Genomic DNA, 20,242 nt, shown 5'->3' on the forward strand with positions numbered 1-20,242 from the left:
CAGGCCCCACTAAAAAGTCTCTCCCCGTCTTTACCTATAGGCCCCTTTAAGTGAAAGGCTGCACTAGGGTGACCCTGGAGCCTTCTCTTTAGGCTGAACCACCCCAACTCTCTCAGCCTTTCCGCACAGGAGAGATACTGCATCCCTCAGCTCATTTTTGCGGCCCTTCTCTGGACCTTGGTTCATTACAACACCCCCTGAGATGAGACCCACACTGACCCTTACGCATTGGATATGTGTAGTGAAATAAACACATACTCTTGTCTTCAGACAAGAGAATGTAAGAGCAAACAACTGTAGATAAAGACCGTTACATCTACAGAAAACACTGATTTCCACTGTTTTATATGTATAGAAGTGAACAGCAGGCAGGGTGAGGGTGTGCTGGCTCTGTGGAGTTACCACCCAGCACCCATCTCTGCACAGACATGAAATACACATCTCAGCTCTATGTGTTAATCTGCTCTCTGCACACCAAGCGAAGAACCCTGATTTTGGGACCATAGTACCACCAGCAATCCCTCCTCTGTCTTCCATCACATGCCCAGGGTATTTCAAAGTACATCAGAAGCCAGTGAATACACATTAACACTGAGGTGAGCAGACATTCAAAATCAAAGCCAAGGCAATTTAGGTTAAAAAGTGATTGATTCCCTTATGTTCCGAGCTGCAGCGAAGACCTCAGGGGAAGCACAAGTGGGAACCTGACCTGCACTGGGTGGATAGGCATGCTATTCCCCTCAAACCAACCTTTCCAAACACCTTCAACAGTGAGAAAATTGGATTTGGAAATAACTATTTCTTACTAATAACTTGATAGTTCTAATGAACAGTTTATTTTGTGTTCCAGTGATTTTAAAGTATCAGCACTGTAAAATAGATAACCACCACGAAAACAGATTAATAAAAGCTTTGGTTTTAGCATGTAAAAGTACCATCGTTTTCACTGCATTATTATATACAATGAAGTACAATCAGGCATTTGAATGTACAGGCAAACACTACAAGTAAAAACCACACCACAGTAAAGATTCAGAGTTAATTCCATTTAATTTGCTTTACAAAGTCCAAAACTTACAGATTTAGTCCAATGCTTCCACAACAGATCCAGAGCAAACCAAGCCATGTACTCTTAGAGAACCAATACCACCAACTTCACCAATCCCTGATCCAAAAACAAAATTAAGAAAACTATGGGATAGGATCTGCGTCTCAGATTTGATCAGCACCATTGCATCGGTATTCAGGTTTGTTTTCAATGTACAGAAATGTTAGCCCCAAATCCCATCTCGGTACAACACACTTGACTTCAAAATCAGAGCTTGAAATGACTCTTTGAAGGACAGAAAACAACCTCCACTCGTCAGCCACCACAGAAAACATAGGTAGTTGCTTGCAATTGGATTTGCCTTGTAAGTTTCAGTGCATTTTATGGTTCTAAAAGGAATGTTAAAGACCAAGATCGGAAGAGTAGGTAAATACAGACAAACAGCAGTGCAGACTTACACAGTTTGATCCCCGGAGTTGGGTAACCTCAGCCTTACTGGAGCACTCATTTTGGAACAGAACCATGAAACACATCAGTTAAAATCAAATGTGTTCTACATTTAAAGAAGTTCACTGGTTCTCCTTTTTAAAGCTGTCTCAAACAGTCAGGACTCACATTTCAAAGGACCTCATCAAAAAGACAGACTGGTACATCCTTCAGAAAGCATTTAACCATCATCGCTAACAAGGAGAGTAACTCATTTCAAGCTCTGCATTTAAAGTACCCATAAACTCTTGCATAGTAAACCAGCACGTAGCACAACTTGTGACGTTTATCTACATTGTGTTATCACCACCTATTACAAAGAGCAGGCACTGAACTTGTAAAAACGTTATTATTACAAATTGTCAAGATTACATATGACTGAAAAGTTAGAATCCATATTCAAGACCCAAGAATTTAAATACTTTTCGCAATGTTATCTTATGTATATATTTATAGATGAGCAATTACACTTATTTTGGTTTTTGGCGCATTTCCCTCAAGTTCATAACCAAAAACCACACTGGATCATGTAAGCAAGGGAGCCCCCACAAACTGGCTGACAGAAGAATCCCTGCAAGCAACCCAAAACCTGAGCGGGGAGAACATTACACACTGTCCATAGTGCACGGTTACCTCTTTAAATAAATATGCTCCCTTCCCATTCCTGCCCAACCATCCAGGACCACGTGAGAACTTCTCTGCTCTTCACCCATGCGCACAACACACAGATGTGATGGACACTATACAACCAAGCTGTTCCTCAACAGCACAATGTCTGATCAGGTCCATGTGAGTATTTCTTAAAGCACAGTGCTATTTTAGTCCAAAGCACTCCCCTCCCCCCCCTTAATATCTATAAACAAATAAAGCCTATTTTTAAATCAATATTAGAAGCCAACAGTCTTGTTTCAGCTGTATCCTCAAAACAAGACTCTTTTGCTTGTTAGAAAGTACACCTACGACTGAAGATGTTTAGAACATTCGGTCTAGTAGGTATGGAACCTACAGGAATCTCAAGCTTCCAAAATCAAGATGCTTCCAAGTTAATTCTCCTTCATCTTTTTCATATGACGAGCCCGTATTTGTTTGTTTTTTTTCATGAGAAAATTAATGGCAGTAGATGTAGGCAGAAAAGAGAAGATCCATCCCTAAAAGTGAAAAAAAGGGGAGAAGTCTTAGCTTTTCATAGCCTGTACTAAGGGATATCTAACAGTTACACACATTACCAAGTTATAATTAGATGTTAAACAACACAAATAATCAATGTTCAAAATTATTATTACTCTTCCATAACAAACACTTAAAGGACATTCCAAATCCTTATGTTTTCCGAGGTGACTTACTATGAGCGCATGGGGTATGCACCCACTGGTCCGGGACTGCAGGCCCACGGTGCCCAGCGCAGCTCTGACGTACATTTCAGGACTGGGTTTATCAAAGGTTGGCTTGCGGATTTTGGACATCTTAGTAGCCACATAATACGGTAGAACGCTCTGCACATAGGAAAGATCATGTTAAGCAGAGAATGCTTTCAGATTAACTTATATCAAGGAACAAAAATCATTGGCAATTAGATAACCTGTACGCTGAATTCCAGCTTGAGCCAGCCTTCTTTTCCATTCTAACATCACAACGTACAACACCAAAACCATTTTTCATTGGACATGTTGTGGGTCATATTTGACATGTGGCCTGTTGACAGCCAGCATCCCCAGTTGGGGCCTTAGAAAAACCACTTTTGCAAGTGTATGGTTGAAAAGCCTTTCTTACAATTTGCTTTGTAAGCACAAAACTTCATTCCAGTTGCTTAATAGAAAATGCTGTTGTGTTGCTTCTTGGTAGTAAACCCCCAACATTTACTTGGGAAGGGGGCGCAGAACCCAAGACAAGCATTTTATTACTTGAGTAACAGCTCTCTGGCTTGGTACCTGTACAGAGAGAAACATGAACACAGGAAGAAGGAGAAAAAGAACACCAGGAGACTTGGAACATTGAGCTTGTAACTCCACAGAGGGGCTCAGAGGAAGGAGGAGGTATCAGTACAACAGTGGAAGACCTCAAGGAGAGAAGGAAGAATCAAGAAATGAAGCACAGTTAATGGGGTTTTATAGCAAGATTTGGAAGAAACAGAAGAAGTGATGCTGGGTCTCAGAACTACCTGGCTCTGGCATAATAGAAGAGCAAGAGGAAGAGGTATGGGTATATTGTTGACAGAGGGACACTGGTACCACAGTGGGGGTGCAAGACAGACCTGAGGAATCCAAAAGCACATTCCACCTATCCCTAGCTCATGCTACTGGAGAACAGTACACCTAGTGTAATTATACACTAGGAAGCAACCCTCTTTCCTCACAGTTATGGTTTTGGCATTGCTTTCAACTTGTCCTTAATGCAGGCCTCTAAAAAGGTGATCAAAAAAGCCCTGGTCTATAGCTACTTAATAAGATACTAAACACATCAGATCTCACATGCTTAGAAAGGTTGGGACCTTACCAACACAATGACCTCCTAAGACCCTACCTGTGGCTGTACTAGTGATACAGCACACACAGTAGTGAGCCCATCACAGTAGTTAGCACTATCATTCATGTTCCTTTACAGCAGATGTCAGAGAAGCGTGGATCCACTTCTGCTACACTAATGGATCTCAAAATGAGAATACTATCTCAAAACTCAGTATATCTGGGCAAGTTACAGCTCAGAAACCTGCTTCCCCACATTGTTCTCAAAGAACAATGACCACACATGCTTGACACATGTTTAAACCACAACCACCACGCACTTCTCTCTATAAATAGGGTTTTCAATAGTTCAATAAATAGGAGTTTCAATAATACAGTGCATTAGCCCACTTTCACATGGAGTTGAAAAACAGAGACCTCAGTTTCAGGAGTGCACACAATTATCACTCTACAAATGCTTGGATAAGAAACCTACTCATTCTGTCAGCATAACAACATTGGTGCTTAGTTTCAGCTCCAGAATGTGAACTTCATCCACATTTCAGATTATATTTCTAAGCAGAATCTCTACTTTGGTGTTTTAGAAAGAAAACAGTTCTAAGCTGCTTATTCACTACCAAATCGTATGTACAACATCCCCAGAGTGTCACAACAGTATGATTTACTTTGTCTTCCTCTGCTCAAAACAGACTTCTTAAGTGAACTGTACTACCCAGTTAAGCCACTGGATAGCATGAAAGGGCAAACAATTGTGCATGAGGATACTTGAAAAGCAAGCATACAGCAGCACTGCTGGTTAGCTATTGATCCACACACTTCAAGACACGTAGAAGCATAGGATTATACTCCAACATTACCCCTTTCCCCCCCCACCAATGCTCTCCAGAAACAAGTATTTCATTTTAGTGACATTTATCATCTTCCTATTAACTGTGCCATACTTTAACAGCTATGAAGAGACCTGTTGAATCTAGTATTTCTCCCCCTTTCTTCCTCCCCACAAGGAGCTTAGACATTCATGAATCCTATCTAAAACTGGCATGACAGATTAAGAACAAACTGCTTAAAGCCTTGCATTCAGGCAGACATAACCCATGCTACCTGGGCAAGTAACTGTATAGAAAATTCCTTGTCTTTATCAAGGGAATGCTGAGCCTGCTTTCCAGTTTCAAAACGTGCCTCAAAGTAGCTTATGTTGGGAAAATGTCTCTTGCTCACTTAGAACATCTGATACTGCTCACACCTCTGATGCTTATTAAACTGGCCAGAATTGGGGTCCCCAATGTTGTACAGATTCAAGAAGTCAGATCTCTTCAACAGCAGCCTCTGCTTATTATGCTACAGATACATGAAAATAAGCCCCCAAAGTCAGAATATCTCATTTACACCATTTTATCACCTATTTTACCTTCAAAAAAGACCTGAACTCTTGGGTGTTTCCAAGTAAGTTTCTTTTCCATTTCTCTTTGGGGAAAAGAAGGGTGGGAGATGTAAAGGGGAAAGAATTGCAGCAGCCAAAGCTGACCTATATAGGAAGCTAAAAAGCTTTGCAGAAGAAAGGCAATGCCATTAGCCATTAATTTGGTGACAACACACTTTTGTGAATACCTGAAGAAAGAGATGGGCTTATTCATTGTGGTGATAAGGAGGCTGGTGGTGACCTAATACCTGCCTAAAGTTATTCCAAGGGCAGTTAGGAAGATGAGAGCCGAACTGTCCCAGACAGAATAACAATGGCAAAACTCTTCAGTTCTGGCTGTGGACTGACAGACTGAACACTAGGGAGAAGGCCTTTTGCAAAGAGAGCAGCACAACACTGAGGCTGTGCAGAGAGGCCACAGCATCCCTTGAAGGTTTTGAAGACTTGGCTGGATAAAGCCACCCACAACCAGCCCATGACCCAGCGTTAGCATCAATCCCACTGCTGCTTGGCAATCCTGCTGCCAGGAGCAGGACGCTGGACTAGAAAGCTTTCTAGGGATCCCTTCAAATGAATGCTTCCCTGAATTTGTGATCTGATTAGGGACTGTAGTGACAGGACAAGGGGTAAGGGGTTCAAACTTAAACAGGGGAAGTTTAGATTGGATATAAGGAAGAAGTTCTTTACTGTAAGGGTGGTGAGGCACTGGAATGGGTTGCCCAAGGAAGCTGTGAATGCTCCATCCCTGGTGGTGTTCAAGGCTAGGCTGGACAGAGCCTTGGGTGCCATGGTTTAGTGTGAGGTGTCCCTGCCCATGGCAGGGGAGTTGGAACTGGATGAGCTTAAGATCCTTTCCAACCCTAACTATGATTCTAAGTCTTGAGAAGTCCTTGTCTTCTTCCTCATTCCTTTTCTTTCAGCCTATCTCTTTCTCTCCATGTAAGCACACAGAGATTTTTAATCTATGCTATTACTGTGCTGCTTCTGTAAAATTAAGTAGGCCAAAAAGAGTGTATTTTTAATCTAAAGATGGCAAAATTGCAATAAAAGCACAATATACTATCAAAACTAAGCTAAGCCTCCACAAAGAAGGCAATCCCCTTGAGAAACACGATATACTTTAGGCTGAACATCAGAGATTGGTCAAATCCCACTTGCATTTTGTTAGGTTTTTCACACAGGGGGTACTCTGCACATGTTGGCATGGTAAAAGTTAACTGGTCTGAATGGTGATCTCAGCTGGAAGCGTAAATGTGGAATTAAAAGCATGACACTTCTGAAGGTCACAGAGATGAACTAAGAGGGATGCAGTCTTCCCGAGCACTTGAAGGAGATACATCAGTAGGCTTCACAGGAAAGTACCTGTAATATTCATTAGTGGTTTACAGTGACTTAGGCTGGAAAAAGGCGACAAGGACATGGACTGCAATAAAATTAGCATAATAAATTGAAGCTGTGACAGCTACTGGTCATCAGGCCCACATAACTCAGAATGGCAGTGCACTGTCTACATTTATGGTCAAAAAACCAGTGCTGTCAGGAATTTAGGCTGGGAAAGTTGGGGCTGTTCAGCCTGGAGAAGAGAAGGCTGTGTGGAGACCTCTGAATGGGGCCTATAAGGATGTTGGGGAGGGACTCTTCATTAGGGACTGTAGTGATAGGACAAGGGGTAACGGGTTAAAACTTAAACAGGGGAAGTTTAGATTGGATATAAGGAAGAAGTTCTTTACTGTAAGGGTGGTGAGGCACTGGAATGGGTTGCCCAAAGAAGTTGTGAATGCTCCATCTCTGGTGGTGTTCAAGGCCAAGTTGGACAGAGCCTTGGGTGACATGGTTTAGTGTGAGGTGTCCCTGCCCATGGCAGGGGGGTTGGAACTGGATGATTTTAAGGTCCTTTCCAGCCCAAACCATTCTATGATTCTATGAATTCTGCACCCTTAGCAACATGGGAGTTAGAAAAAGACAGCTTACCACAACCTGTGAAGTTTTGTACAGGAAAAAGTAACTGAAAAGCCAGATTTAATTCTTCATTTGCTTATGATGTTAAAAAATGGAAGACACTGAATACCTTTTTCTAGCTTTTCTATACCCAAAAGCTAGAAAATCTTTCCCATACTATGTACATTCTACTACGGTGGCTAAAGGCCTTTAGTCAAGCACAGATTACTGGGTTATTTACCTTTTCAGTTTCAATAGGTACTCCATAGTCACAAATGAACAGTACCTGCTCCTTCTTCATTCTCCTCTCAAACTGACAGTACTACATAGACAAAATTTGGGGAGGAGGAGACAAATGCACATAGGAACAACACATCTCAGATGTAACACTTCTTTCAGCCTCAGTTGCAGACTGTGACTGCAGTACATGAAACAGATCAGAAGAACAGCTGTCTGACAATGAAGCTAAATCTGCAAGTAATACAACTGGAAACACACTGGGGAGACAGAAGTAATATAGAAGGGTGAAAGTGGAAAGAGAGCTGCAAGAAACTTTCACTATTGTACAAACTGACCCAATGCAGGACAGTTTGGGGCTGAAGTCAGGGAACGACTTGGAAAGCCCTGTGAGAAAGTAACAAGGAGACATAAACCACTAAACAATGCTCCAGTTTAATCCACTTCAAGAACGGAGAGCACACACAGACCATCCTGGATGCTGAACCTGTACCTGTTCAGGTAGTACCTCTGTACGCATCCTTCATTGCTGCCCACTGATTTATGTGAAGGTGCATCCCAGGGTGCTAGGGCACAGCATCAAACACTGAGAAATTATGCTTTGGGTGCTCTACAGCAAGTTATGAACTGCTGTCAGCACAAAACTAATGTCTAGTCTGACCTCCAGAAGGTCTATAACAGAATGCTTTCAGGGACCACCTTTGCTATCTTCCTCTCTACTGCCAACAGACCCCAAAATAAACTGTGCCCTTTAAGATGTTTAGTCTAAGGTTTAAATCTAGGTTTAAATGAGGTTGCCATGAAAGGGTCAGTGACTGCATGGAAATAGCTCACCCAGCAATTGCCTTTTTTTCTTTACACAATCCTCTCTCAGGAATTGGGACAGGACATTGTAACAGAGGCAAGTTGGGGCTGTTCAAGCTGGAGAAGAGAAGCTGTGTGGAGACCTCAGAGCAGCTTCCAGTATCTGAAGGGAGCTACAAGGATGCCAGAGAGGGACTCTTCATCAGGGACTGCAGCGATGGGACAAGGGGTGATGCGTTCGAACTGAAACAGGGGAGATTTAGGTTGGATATAATAAAGAAATTCTTTACTGTGAGAGTGGCAGGACACTGGCGCAAGGGTGCCCAAGGAAATTGTGGCTGCCCCATCCCTGGAAGTGTTCAAGGCCAGGCTGGATAGCGCTTCAAGCAACCTGGCCTAGTGCAAGGTGTCCCTGCCAGTGGAAGCAGGTTGGAACTGGATGATCTTAAGGCCCTTTCCTAACTATTCTATGATTATACTAAACATCTGGATACTAAACAGCAGGACATATCCCAGTGATAAGTTCTTGTTTTGCTAAGTATGCTTAAAGGGAAAAAAAAGCCAACACATCAAAAAAGAAATATAGCCTTAAGTTGGGAACAACTTCTCTATGGTTTCAGCCAGTAACGAAAGTTGTGCTCTCACACTTCATGATTGCCCAAATAAGGCAGACAACTTTGTGCCTTATTCCTCACAGGACCTTTGGAGTTCAGATCAGAGAATGGTTTTGTTGGAAGGGACCTTAGGTTCATCCAGTTCCAACCCCCTGCCACTGACAGGGACACCTTCCACTAGAGCAGGTTGCTCCAAGCCCCATCCAGCTGGTTTTGAGATCCATCATACAGAACAGGGGAATGACAGACATGGACACAGGCTAATCCTGTTTGTAAGTGGATCCCTAACTGAATTTAGACATCATCGTCTTCACAGTACAGGTAACAGCTTATACCACGTTGGTCAAACTGACTATTGACCTGGAAAGCAACAGATGTAATAAGTAATGAAAAACTCAAATGTTTGCAGCCAATGCTGAAAATTCCAGTTACATTTATACGTAAGAAGTAATATTAAAGCAAAATCCCATAAAGCTGTGACAGACTTGCTTTTATGCCTATCAAACACAATTAAATCATGAAAGGTAAACAAACGGGGGGGGGGGGGGAGAAGCAAGACATTAATAAAGTGGAAACCCAGGATTAAAGGAAATTAAATCAATCCATTACATACAAAGGGTCTTTGAGGCTCTTCTCTCTTCTTGCTGCTATGCGTACACTCCAGGCACCATTCCAGTCTTTTGAGCAGTTGCCTGCTGAATCCTTACAAATGCACTCTAAGAAGTGCATTCAGCACATGAAGATGTATAAAGATGTATTCTACAGCTGCACAGAGTTTTATGGGATATATTTTATACTTAAAAGTTCAATTACCATGATTAGCTAAAAAACCCCAATCCCATAACCAAGCCATGCTCATAAACAAACCCTGTTTTTATGGCTTCAAGACATTGTTCCAGAGTAACTTAAGCAAGCGGCTAATGGGATCAAAGGAAATCCTTATCCGTAATCTGTGTCACACACTCATGAATAAGAGAATATGCTGATTCCCTTTTGTTACCAAGACACCAATGTTGCTGTGGTAACCACACTTAGATGAAACAAACTGTACTCACCTGCACAATGATGCCCTTGCTCTTGTATTCTGCCTGGAGGCCTCGGGAGAAGAAATCCACAAAAGCCTAGGGAGAAAGAAGGGAAACATGCAGCATGCTACACATGAAAATAGAAACTATAGTGTGCAGGGTTTTGGAAGTATATTTGAGTTACTATTTAGTTTTCAAAGTGAAAAACCTTAGGTTTTCAAAGAAACTTTGCATATTAGAGCAATGCCATCTGAATAGAAACCCTATGCTCACAGTTTACACAGAAGTAAGGCTCAATCTAAACAAACCTCCTATTTAATTTAGAAGGAATATGTAAAGCCTAATTTAAAAAGGAGAACAAGACTTTGTATGTTCACTACTTATATCACCTCTTTAGACTTTTTTGGTTTAAGAGTTATTTATGTAGGTTTCTCTTATGCATGGTTAATTACTTAGCCTTCTGCCTTTACAGTTTTAAGAAGGGCCACCCTGTGGTGACACTTCCTCTTAGTCCTGAAGTCCACCTCCACAGATCCTCTTCCAAATATCTGAAAGCTTTAGGAAGTACAGGACTAAAAGCTGAAAGAAAGAAGTGGAAAGGTTTAAAAGTGTGCCTTCAAGATGCCCTCACATCCAATACAGCTGCCTTCATAACCAATGTCAATAAAGTATTGCCCTAACAACCCAAGGCTATTTGGCAGTTCAAACCAGCACAGATTCACCTTTCCTGTGTGCTCCTAAACCACCTTCCCACTTTTCCCTCCTGCAGTCCAGTGAGACAAAATATCAGGTTCTGCTCTGGTTTCTGGGTTTAGTGAAACAATGCAGCCAGGTAGAAAGAATGGAGTATCTTCAACTGAAGGAACTGAACCATCTTATCCATGCTTGAAGCTCAAATATACACTAAACAAGAAGCAGATTCTTCAGACCAGTTTCAAAACAAACAACTAAGCTCTAGTACTGCACCTGCTTTACAGTCTTCCTTCGCTCACCAATGGGTTAATACAAGTCCTAACTGAAACCAGCACTTAAGTTTGCAGTGCCTGGTGTTTTTCCTACCAAGGTCATCCCACTGAACTCAGTTATACAAGGAGCTGCAGAAACGCTCCCATGCTACAGGGCTCTGCCTATAGCTGCTCTTCTGAGGATGCACAAGACCCAAAAGAAAACTAGATTTTGCTGTGTGGCAGACAGATCCTTTTATTCTTCACCTTCAAGTTGCATATACAAGCTAGAAGAGTGCTTATTAAACCACAAAAAAGCTCATCTTCTGTTCAACTGTTCTTTTCTTCTCCCTCTCCCTCAAGTGTAAGTTCTTAATGAAATTCAGTACTCAACAGGAACCAGTCTCAAAGTCTGGTCTAGCAGCAAGGATTCAAGTGAGCTAGCCATCCTATTGCAACAATAAGACACTTGTATAGACATGTGACTAGCTCATTGCAGCCCCTGAACACAGTTGCCAGATGTACAACTGCACAGAGTGTATCAATCTATTAAAAGTAAATAAAAAAAACATTTTGTGTCAATCAAAGTGCTTTGATCATTCAATTTCTAACTATTTCTACATGAAAGAAGGCCTAAAATCAGTTTCAAATGCAGAAAGGCTATATAAAAAGACTGTCATCTCTACAGGTTGCAAAGAGCTTGCACTGAAGAGAATGCTTACATGAGAAGGGAAAGCAACTTCCAGTATAGAGGCTTTGGAGTTTTTCCTTCTTGAAGAGTTTTATTTCAAGGCAAATTTGGTTTTCTGCTTCCAGATGCTCAAGCCCCCCCAACAACCTTTAACTTAAAACAGCCCTGAGAACTGTCTCTAAGGAAACATGCCCTGAACAAGCAGATAAGCACTGCATGGAAGAAGATTTCTTCCCCTTGGATATCCAGTAACAAACCCAAATACTAAAGACGTGGGGAGGGGAAGCAATAATATTTCACTTCTCATTAGTATTACCATAGGTAGATAGGTAAATCAGCTAAAAAAATAGGACTATAACACCTTTAAAAGGGTCTCATTTCATGGTAAGAGTGGGAATTCTCCATGGGAAGGTTAAAGAGTTGGACCACGTCTGTTCCTGATAATTAGCCAAAGCCATTGACTTAGACCTGAAGGATACAATGCTTTAAACCCCCTCTACATAGATGAGGTAAAAAAACCCTAGGCATTGCAGATACAGTCTTTCTATAGCTACATTAGGGGAGTCACTTTCATGCTTACTAATCTTGCTGTGATAGAAGAAGATGAGCAGTGCTGAGAATAAGCAGATTACTTAACCTGTAACTGAGTTTCTTAGAGGGAGAGGAAGAAATATTTGAGATTCTCATTGAAAACAGACTAACCAAAGCAGTGTAAGGCACATTATCACTAAAATCAGAAGCTCAGCTCATTCCATAGAGCTGAAGGTGCTGTCACAAAGAAAGTGACCTTTTGTATTAAAACAAAGAACTGAGCTCTCAGGAAACAGCTATTTCTATCAGCTAAAACTAATTCAGGCTTTCATGATTTCTAAACTTAACCATCCCCTCCTTTAGTATGAATAAAGCAGTGTGCATCAATTCCTGCCTGGGAATATGAAGACATTACTAAAGGTCTAGAGGAAACAAGGGTCTGTTCTGACATGAGTGACATTACTGAAGGTTTCTTCATCCTGTCAAGGTTCTGCTTAGATCCTGAAATCCTTGAGGTATTTAAGGTGATTACTAGGTGTGCCTGAAAACACTGCAGTGCCATACTGCTTTAATACCAGTGTAAATGTCTTTTGCATTTAGTTTCATCAGTTCTTTAGTCTTAGTCATTAGCCTTTACTGTGTTAACTGCACATAGAATCACAGAAAGGTTTGGGTTGGAAAGGACCTTAAGATCATCCAGTTCCAGCCCCCTGCCATGGGCATCTTTTAGGGAAGACTTTCAGAAGCCCCTATAAGTAACTTGGGGGAGGACGGTAAAAAAAACAGCTGCAAAAAGACAAAACTGTCCCAGTGACACAAAGAGAAAGCAAGAGCAGGTAAATTTAACATGAAATGTATATCTAGAGTAGTACTATGAACTAGTAAAATAAACCAAGCTATTGTGGAAGACAACTGGAAAATTCAGTGCTTGGCTAAGCAGGGAGCTTCTCAATCTAAAAACGAGCGTATGAGAGACAGAAAGAAGGAAAAGTAACAAAACAGAAACATAACACAGTATTGGATACTTAGGAATAAAATCCAAGCTGGGAAAAGACTAGCAGGATATTAAAGGTAGCAGTAAAGGATCCTACAGATACGCTAGTTTGAAGAGGAATTTCAGAGAAATGAGGATCTGTTGAGTGATGAGGGAAACAACCTAGACATAAAGGACAGGAAAAGGTTAAGGTATTCATTCAACACTTCTCTTGCTTTGCACAGCCAAAGCCTGCCCACATGCCTCTGCATGCACCAGTCTTGTGTAACGAAAGGGATAGGCAGAGACAGCAGCAATTTAGGGACTACTCGGAGAGGCTGGATGTATTCAAATATATGAAGTCACCACGGGTTCATTCAAGAGTGCTGAAAGAACTAGTCCACATGTATACAAGTCTGCTGCCTACAATGTCTGAAAAGCTATGGAAACTAGGGGAGGTCTTCAACAACTGCAGAGGGCCTTGAAAAGGCAAGAATGATCCTGCCGGCTTTAACTCAGTTAGTGGAAAGATGGAGCCCACCTCTTTGAATTCACTTTCAAGCACACAAAGGACAAGAAGATACATCAGAAACACTCAACACAGATTTATCAACAGCAATACTGCCTTCTACAATGGAGTGGACGAGCTTTGCAGATGAAGGAAACGAATGTTTAATGTATATAAGCTGTATGTGTGCGTGTGTGTAAAGATATTTTCGTTTCAGCAAAGCTTTTGACACCACTTTCTGCAGCATTCTCATTTGGAAGTTGAGCAGATGCATGCTAAAACAACAAGCTGCTGGTCAGACTGAAAACTGGCTGGACCACCAGGCTCAAAGGGCTATGATTAACAGCTTGACATCTGGCTGACAAGAAGCAGAGAACCCTACAGATCAATACTGAGGCCCATATTCTTCAGCATCTCCTATCAGTGACCCAGATGATGACACAGAGCACCCCCTTAGCAACTTCGCAGATGACAACATCAGATGGCAGCTGACAAGACAGAGCTGCAGCCCAGAAAGACCCTGATAAACATTATTATTGCTAAACATCCTGAGATGTCTCCACTGGCACAAAGTGAAGTGCATACAGAGTGGGATAACGCCATGCCTGCGTTTGGTTGAGGAGCAGCCCTGCTGCAAAGAACCTGGAATTCATGGTGGCTGCCAGGGAGAAGATAAGCCAATAATCCACTCACTGCAAGAACACCAAATGACATAATGGACTATGTTAGCAGGATGGATGGTCAGCAGATCAAGAGAAGTTGACTAAGGTTGGTAATGGTGAGGTCCTAGAGCTCTATGCTTTCTCTTACGTGAAATGTTAAACTTAAGGCAGCTAATGAGAAAGGACAAACATTTGCTTCCAACAAGCACCAGAAGAGTCCTACTTAAATAAATACATACATAAATATATACATATGTATATTGAAGAAAGACATCTTCAGTAAGTTGGGGGGATGGAGTTTCAAATTCAAAAAGTCCATCTCCCTTCTCAACCTCATACCAAGTTTGCTTGGTACAGTAGCATCCTTTTCCATGTCAAAGTAGAATGCATGATGAAATAGATAAAATAGTTATTTCCATGCCAATAAACCCTTGCACTCATTTTTCTCTGATCCTTCCAGCTTCTACTATTGGAAGAAGCTAAATTAGAAACTCCTGACTTTTAGTTCATGAAGGCACCACTAGATGGACATCAAAACATTTATTCCTGTAGTGTTGGCTTATGTTTGACACTTGATTTCAGTGTGGAAAAGAGCACTTACCTTAGTCGCAGAATAAAGAGTCAGCAATGGAGTTGGATACATCCCAGCAGCAGAGGCAATGTTCAGGACTACCCCCTTTGATCTGAAAGGCAGTGAAAGATATTATCATGAAATAAAGGAAACAACTTTCATGTTTCAGAAAATCAGCGCAAGCCTAAAGAAAGCCTTAGGGATGGAGATTAAGACACATTTAAAACCCCAACCAAATCCTAAACTGAGATTTACTAACATGACTTTAAGCACAATTACAAGTATTCAAGCAATTGGTATAAATCAGGAATTTATACCAGTTTGTATCTGAAGTCAATACAGCAAGAGAATCAAGCCCCATAAATATACATATATATATATATATATATATACACACACACACACACACACACTGGGCTAAACTATGGAAAACCAAAGGTGCACGAGGCTAAAAGGCAACTTCTAAATCTCAGGTTATATCAGAAATGGCAACACGAGTTTGTTGTATAGTGTACATTTTGAGAATCCCTTTCGTCTTCTAAATGTGACTTCATAATGGATCTTCAAGACAGGATGTATAGGAATCTACTGCTCAAAGATAAAGGTGTTTTAATATGGTATGGAAGATATTCAGTGGATTACTACAGAAAGTAAGAGTTGTTTTACAGCATATTACAGTAACATTGAAGGTATTCCACAAGAACATTTCAGTAACGGTACCAGTCTGAAATTAGTTACTGCCAAGCACTTCTAAACCATGTGCAGGTAGGACAAAGTAAGGCTCATGGATTTCCCAACACAGACTAACATTGAGTAGGGATTGTAGCAATAGGACAAGCAGTAATGGGTTTAAAATTAAACAGGGGAAGTTTAGATTGGTTATAAGGAAGAAGTTCTTTACTGTGAGGGTGGTGAGGCACTGGAATGGGTTGCCCAGGGAGGCTGTGAATGCTCCATCCCTGGTGGTGTTCAAGGCTGGGTGGGACAGAGCCTTGGGCAACATGGTCTAGTGTAAGGTGTCCCTGCCCATGGGAAGGGATTTGAACTGGATTATCTTAAGGTCCTTTCCAGCCCTAACTATTCTATGATTCTATAATTCTATGCCTATTTCTGATACTGGTTTCATTACAAAACTACACATAATACTTAGTGCTAGGTAGAAACAGGTTCAGGCAAATTCGGGCAAGCATGCTGTTAGAAGATGCCACCACACAGTCCAACACAGTGAAAGATGCATCTCTGCTGCTTCTGACCCTGTAAAAAAATCAAGCCAGTTTACCTGGGCATACTAAGGAAAGGAAGGTAAGGAAAGGAAGGAAAAGGGGAGAGAGGGGAAGGAAGGAGGGGAAGGAAGGAAGGCAAAGAGGGAAAAAGGAAAAGGGAAAAGGAAAGGATGTTCCGCATGTTTAGTGCAGAGTGAGAGCATTCATGCATGTAGCTCAACTCCTGCAGCTTCACATTTGAGTTTCTCATATTTGTTCATCTAGGTATACCCTGTGCTGCTGCTGCCAGAATGATTTAAGTAACCATCCTAAAACCAAACCATTTAAGTGACTATTAAAAATCACAAAGACGTAACTCTTAAAATCATGACAATGGATTCAAATCACCATGGCTTCAGCCATGATACAAGCGTGAGTTAAATCTGTGATTGATTCACCTCTGGAAATGAGATGGCAGAAAAGAGTCATTTCAGTCATTCAGGACTTCAAGCTCCTTTGCTAAATAAAGCTTGTTGTATTTGTCAGGAGTTACCTGCAAGGTTTGGTTGGTGAAACAAAGTGGTAACATGGATCAAACTGTGGAGTATGGAGAAAATAAGCCCACACATTAATAATGAATTTTCACTGACAGCAAAAGGTTAACAGAGGATGCCAGAAGTTTTTCATATCGAAACAGGTGGTGCTGTGATATTTAGTCATGAGCTCAAACAGGGATTAGCAGTGAAATGAGGATTCATGCAGTTTTTAAGAGATTACCAGATTGGAGAATCCTATAAGGAACTTTTTGAAGAGCTCAGACTGGTGTGTGAACACACTACAGAATGGCAGATAAAAAGTCAATATTAACAAAACCAACAACACATCCTGAAGAAAAGAACATGAATTCACCCCAAGCCTTGCAGGGCTCTAAAGCCATTCCCTGGAAAACCTGAGCAAGGAGTTCCCTTTTGTGCAGCAATCACAACCACCCAAAGAACAGCATCTAACAACCCTAAATATTCTATGATTCTATGGTGGGAATGGCAGGGACAGACCCACTGAATCCTATATGGCAATCTACAGAACACTTCTATCCCTACAGATATAGGACTGAAATATTAAGAATTCAATGATATAAGAAATGGGAAAAGAAGAAATAAAAAACAACCCTTATACATCAATGTGGTGAAAAGATTGGTTCAATTTAGCCATTTAAGAGACTATTAAGAGCAGCCATGATAAGAGTATACAGACTAATGAATGACAAAGATCAAGATCTTGATTCATCCTTTAGGAATACAAAGGAAAGATGGCATTTATTTAAATGGAAGACTGGAATTTAGATCAGATATAAGGAAGTGTTCTTCCCATGGTCACTACTTGTCACAGAACTTAACTGAGGACAAAAGCTTAACAGGATTCAAAAACAGGTTAAGGATTTATATGGATAAACACAAGCCTTATAAAACACACTGAAGCTTTAGAGGAGAGGCTGGCACTCAGGCTGTAAAGCAGCATCTGGCTACACTGCAACTCTCCAGCAGGAGCAGTGACCATCATCTTGGTGCAGTGAGTCCAACCCAGTGAAGAAAACCCTCTTGGAAACACAACAAATGAAGAGCACCCCCTTGCAGAAGCTCCATGGGTTGGTCTGAAGCATCCAATGCTACTGTGGGCTCGGTGGTTGGTAGTTTTTTCTTTATAAACAAAACAGCCTTAGCCTTAAAAGCTTATAACTTAAAACCTCCAGATAAAAGGAAACTGAGAAGCATCTTGTAAGGGCAACACTTCCAATGACTCCAAGTACAATTTTGCTTCTTAGAAGAACCACAGAAGAAATGCTTTGAGGGATGGTTCTGAAGAACTACACAAAGCATCAGTGTGGCAAAAAGAAACATTGGCTCCATCCAACGACTGTGCAATTAATGAAACAAGAAGTTGGGGAAGGTGAGGAGAACCAGGCCCACACCCTCACACCTCCCCATCATTCTACCTTAAGTGGTCCAGCACTGCAGAGGCTATATTTAGCCATCTCCCTGTTGCTGTGGCAACCAGCGCCTGCTCTAGCTGCACGCGGAGTGGAAAGAGCAAGCTTCCTCTGTAATGTAATTATGCACTTGCTACTTCCCTGGCAATAAATACCATAGTTTGATATTTGTCTAGAAACAGTCAACTGGCTTTTGTTGTTGCTGGGGTTCTCTTTTTGTTCCTGAAGACATCAAGCCTCCATCTGCAGTCCTATGAGTCTCCCATCTCAGACAGTGAGTGAAAATTCACATAAGAACTGCTCATTTAAGTGTAATAGGAAGCTGCAGATTATAAATTGTCCCTTTAAGTGTCCAGGGCACAGGAGAGGAGCCACAGCAGAGAACCTAAATGCCATTACCAGAAGTGGCATTCATCTAATACTGCTGTTTATTATACATAAAAAGACACACCAAGATGCACTTCTGTTTTCTCCTTACAGAGAGGATGCAAAGCATGTAAAATCTGCTCTATTTCTGTATTTGCCTTGTAGTATCTTGCCATAAACCCAACATTCAAATACATGAAAGTATACACTAACTAGGTGCAAGACGCTATAACATGCTATGTCACATCTACCTACTCTATATGACATGCTCCTTGAACAAGTGAGGAATAATGATGGGATTCCTATTCTGGCTTTATTTTTAGAGCCTGAAGTCCCTTTTCCTAACCCGCTGTCCCATGTGGGAAATTCATGGTTGGCCCAAAGAGCAACCGGCAGCAAGCACCATTTATTCATGCCCTTGGATTTGCTGGACATCCATGTCCTCCTGTGGTTACAGACTCTTAGTGGTGTTAATGTGGCCTGTGAGCTATGACTATGCAGGAACTGGCAGCTGCAGACAGTGCTTCTGTGCACTGCAAACCAACTGATTTCACAAAACCAAAGAGAAAACGGAAGGTTCTCAAGTATTTTGCCATAGGACAGAAACCAAGGTCCTCATCCATATGGAGCAGTGATTTAAAGTGGGTTCTCACACAAAAACACAAGTTCAAGATGTGTTTGGGTTTTATTTTAATCACTGTTAACCTTTGCTTTCTAGGCTGCTTCTTGCACATTGATCCTGGAGATTCCTGAGGTAATCATGTAGTTAGGAAAAGGGAGAAAAAACATGACACAGCATACTCAAGGGTAGCCTGCATCGGAAGCCAGCAGGATCCTGGTTTGCTGCCTTTCATTCAAATCGTCTTACATGGGTTAATATGTAACAGAAAACCGTACACAGGATATTCCAAAGGTAAAGTAGACATCATTCTGTCCAGAGAAGCTGAAGAGATCAACCGTGCCAAAGGGATAACTACGGCATTTCTTTACACAGAGAAGAAACTGAGGCAAGAAACTGTTAGAACTTCAAAGCTCCAAAGCCTGACACATTAAATCCTTTGACAGCAGAATGGCTTTGGTCATGCTGGCATCTTCAGAGGATTTCACAAAAGGCACATCCATTTACCTATCAATAATAATACATGGGCAAGGAGTAGCTTTCTATTTACAAACCCTGCATAGCTACCACCACCATAATATAATTCCCATCCTCTACTCCAGCTTTATGGGGAAACATTACCTCCCTGTCAGAGCTCTGTCTTGGGTCTACTTTTCTAATTCAAATTTCTCTACGTGAAATGAACTTATTCTTGTCTCGTGATTGTTTTAACTAAGCAAACTAAGCTCACCATCACCCTGATGTGCTGGACACTGACTCCCATACTGCCCACTAGCTTGGAGAGTTTGGTTTAGCTGTGAAACATTTGCTCTGCATCTATGCGACACTGAACAGTTGAATCCCAACCTGCAATGAAGACTCCCAGAGAGCACAATACAATAACCACCTTTTTTTTTCCTTTATCTGATTTGCAGCTTTTCCCCATATTTATGCTGCTCCTACAGTACTCATTTGGAGGCGATACCATGGTGACTCTCGTGCATGGCTGTACACAGCTTCCTTCAGTATTGCAAGCATAGCTCAGACCTCACCTAGTGTAAGCCCCAGCAAGCCAGGTATAGAATCACAGACTGGATTGACTTGGAAGGGACCTTAAAGCTCATCCAGCTCCAACCCCCTGCCATGCGCAGGGACACCTTTCACTAGAGCAGCTT

General features: G+C 41.5%; 1 protein-coding gene across 1 annotated transcript in view; it reads right to left on the bottom strand.

Moving 5' to 3' along the window:
* Window positions 1–1,031: 1,031 nt before the first annotated feature.
* Window positions 1,032–20,242, bottom strand: part of HSD17B12 (hydroxysteroid 17-beta dehydrogenase 12) — a 57,766-nt gene continuing 38,555 nt past the window's right edge. Inside the window, exons 7-10 of the mRNA XM_062635973.1 lie at window positions 14,945–15,026; window positions 10,065–10,130; window positions 2,878–3,027; window positions 1,032–2,682 (exon numbers count right to left, since the gene is read on the bottom strand). Coding sequence (XP_062491957.1) covers window positions 2,578–2,682; window positions 2,878–3,027; window positions 10,065–10,130; window positions 14,945–15,026 — 403 coding nt within the window. The 3' untranslated portion in view covers window positions 1,032–2,577. The remainder of the gene's footprint in view (window positions 2,683–2,877; window positions 3,028–10,064; window positions 10,131–14,944; window positions 15,027–20,242) is intronic.

The sequence above is a fragment of the Pezoporus occidentalis genome, unplaced genomic scaffold (genome assembly GCF_034315485.1).
Source record: "Pezoporus occidentalis ecotype Australia unplaced genomic scaffold, CSIRO_AGI_Poc_V1 ctg46, whole genome shotgun sequence".
In the NCBI taxonomy this organism is placed as follows: Eukaryota; Metazoa; Chordata; class Aves; order Psittaciformes; family Psittacidae; genus Pezoporus; species Pezoporus occidentalis.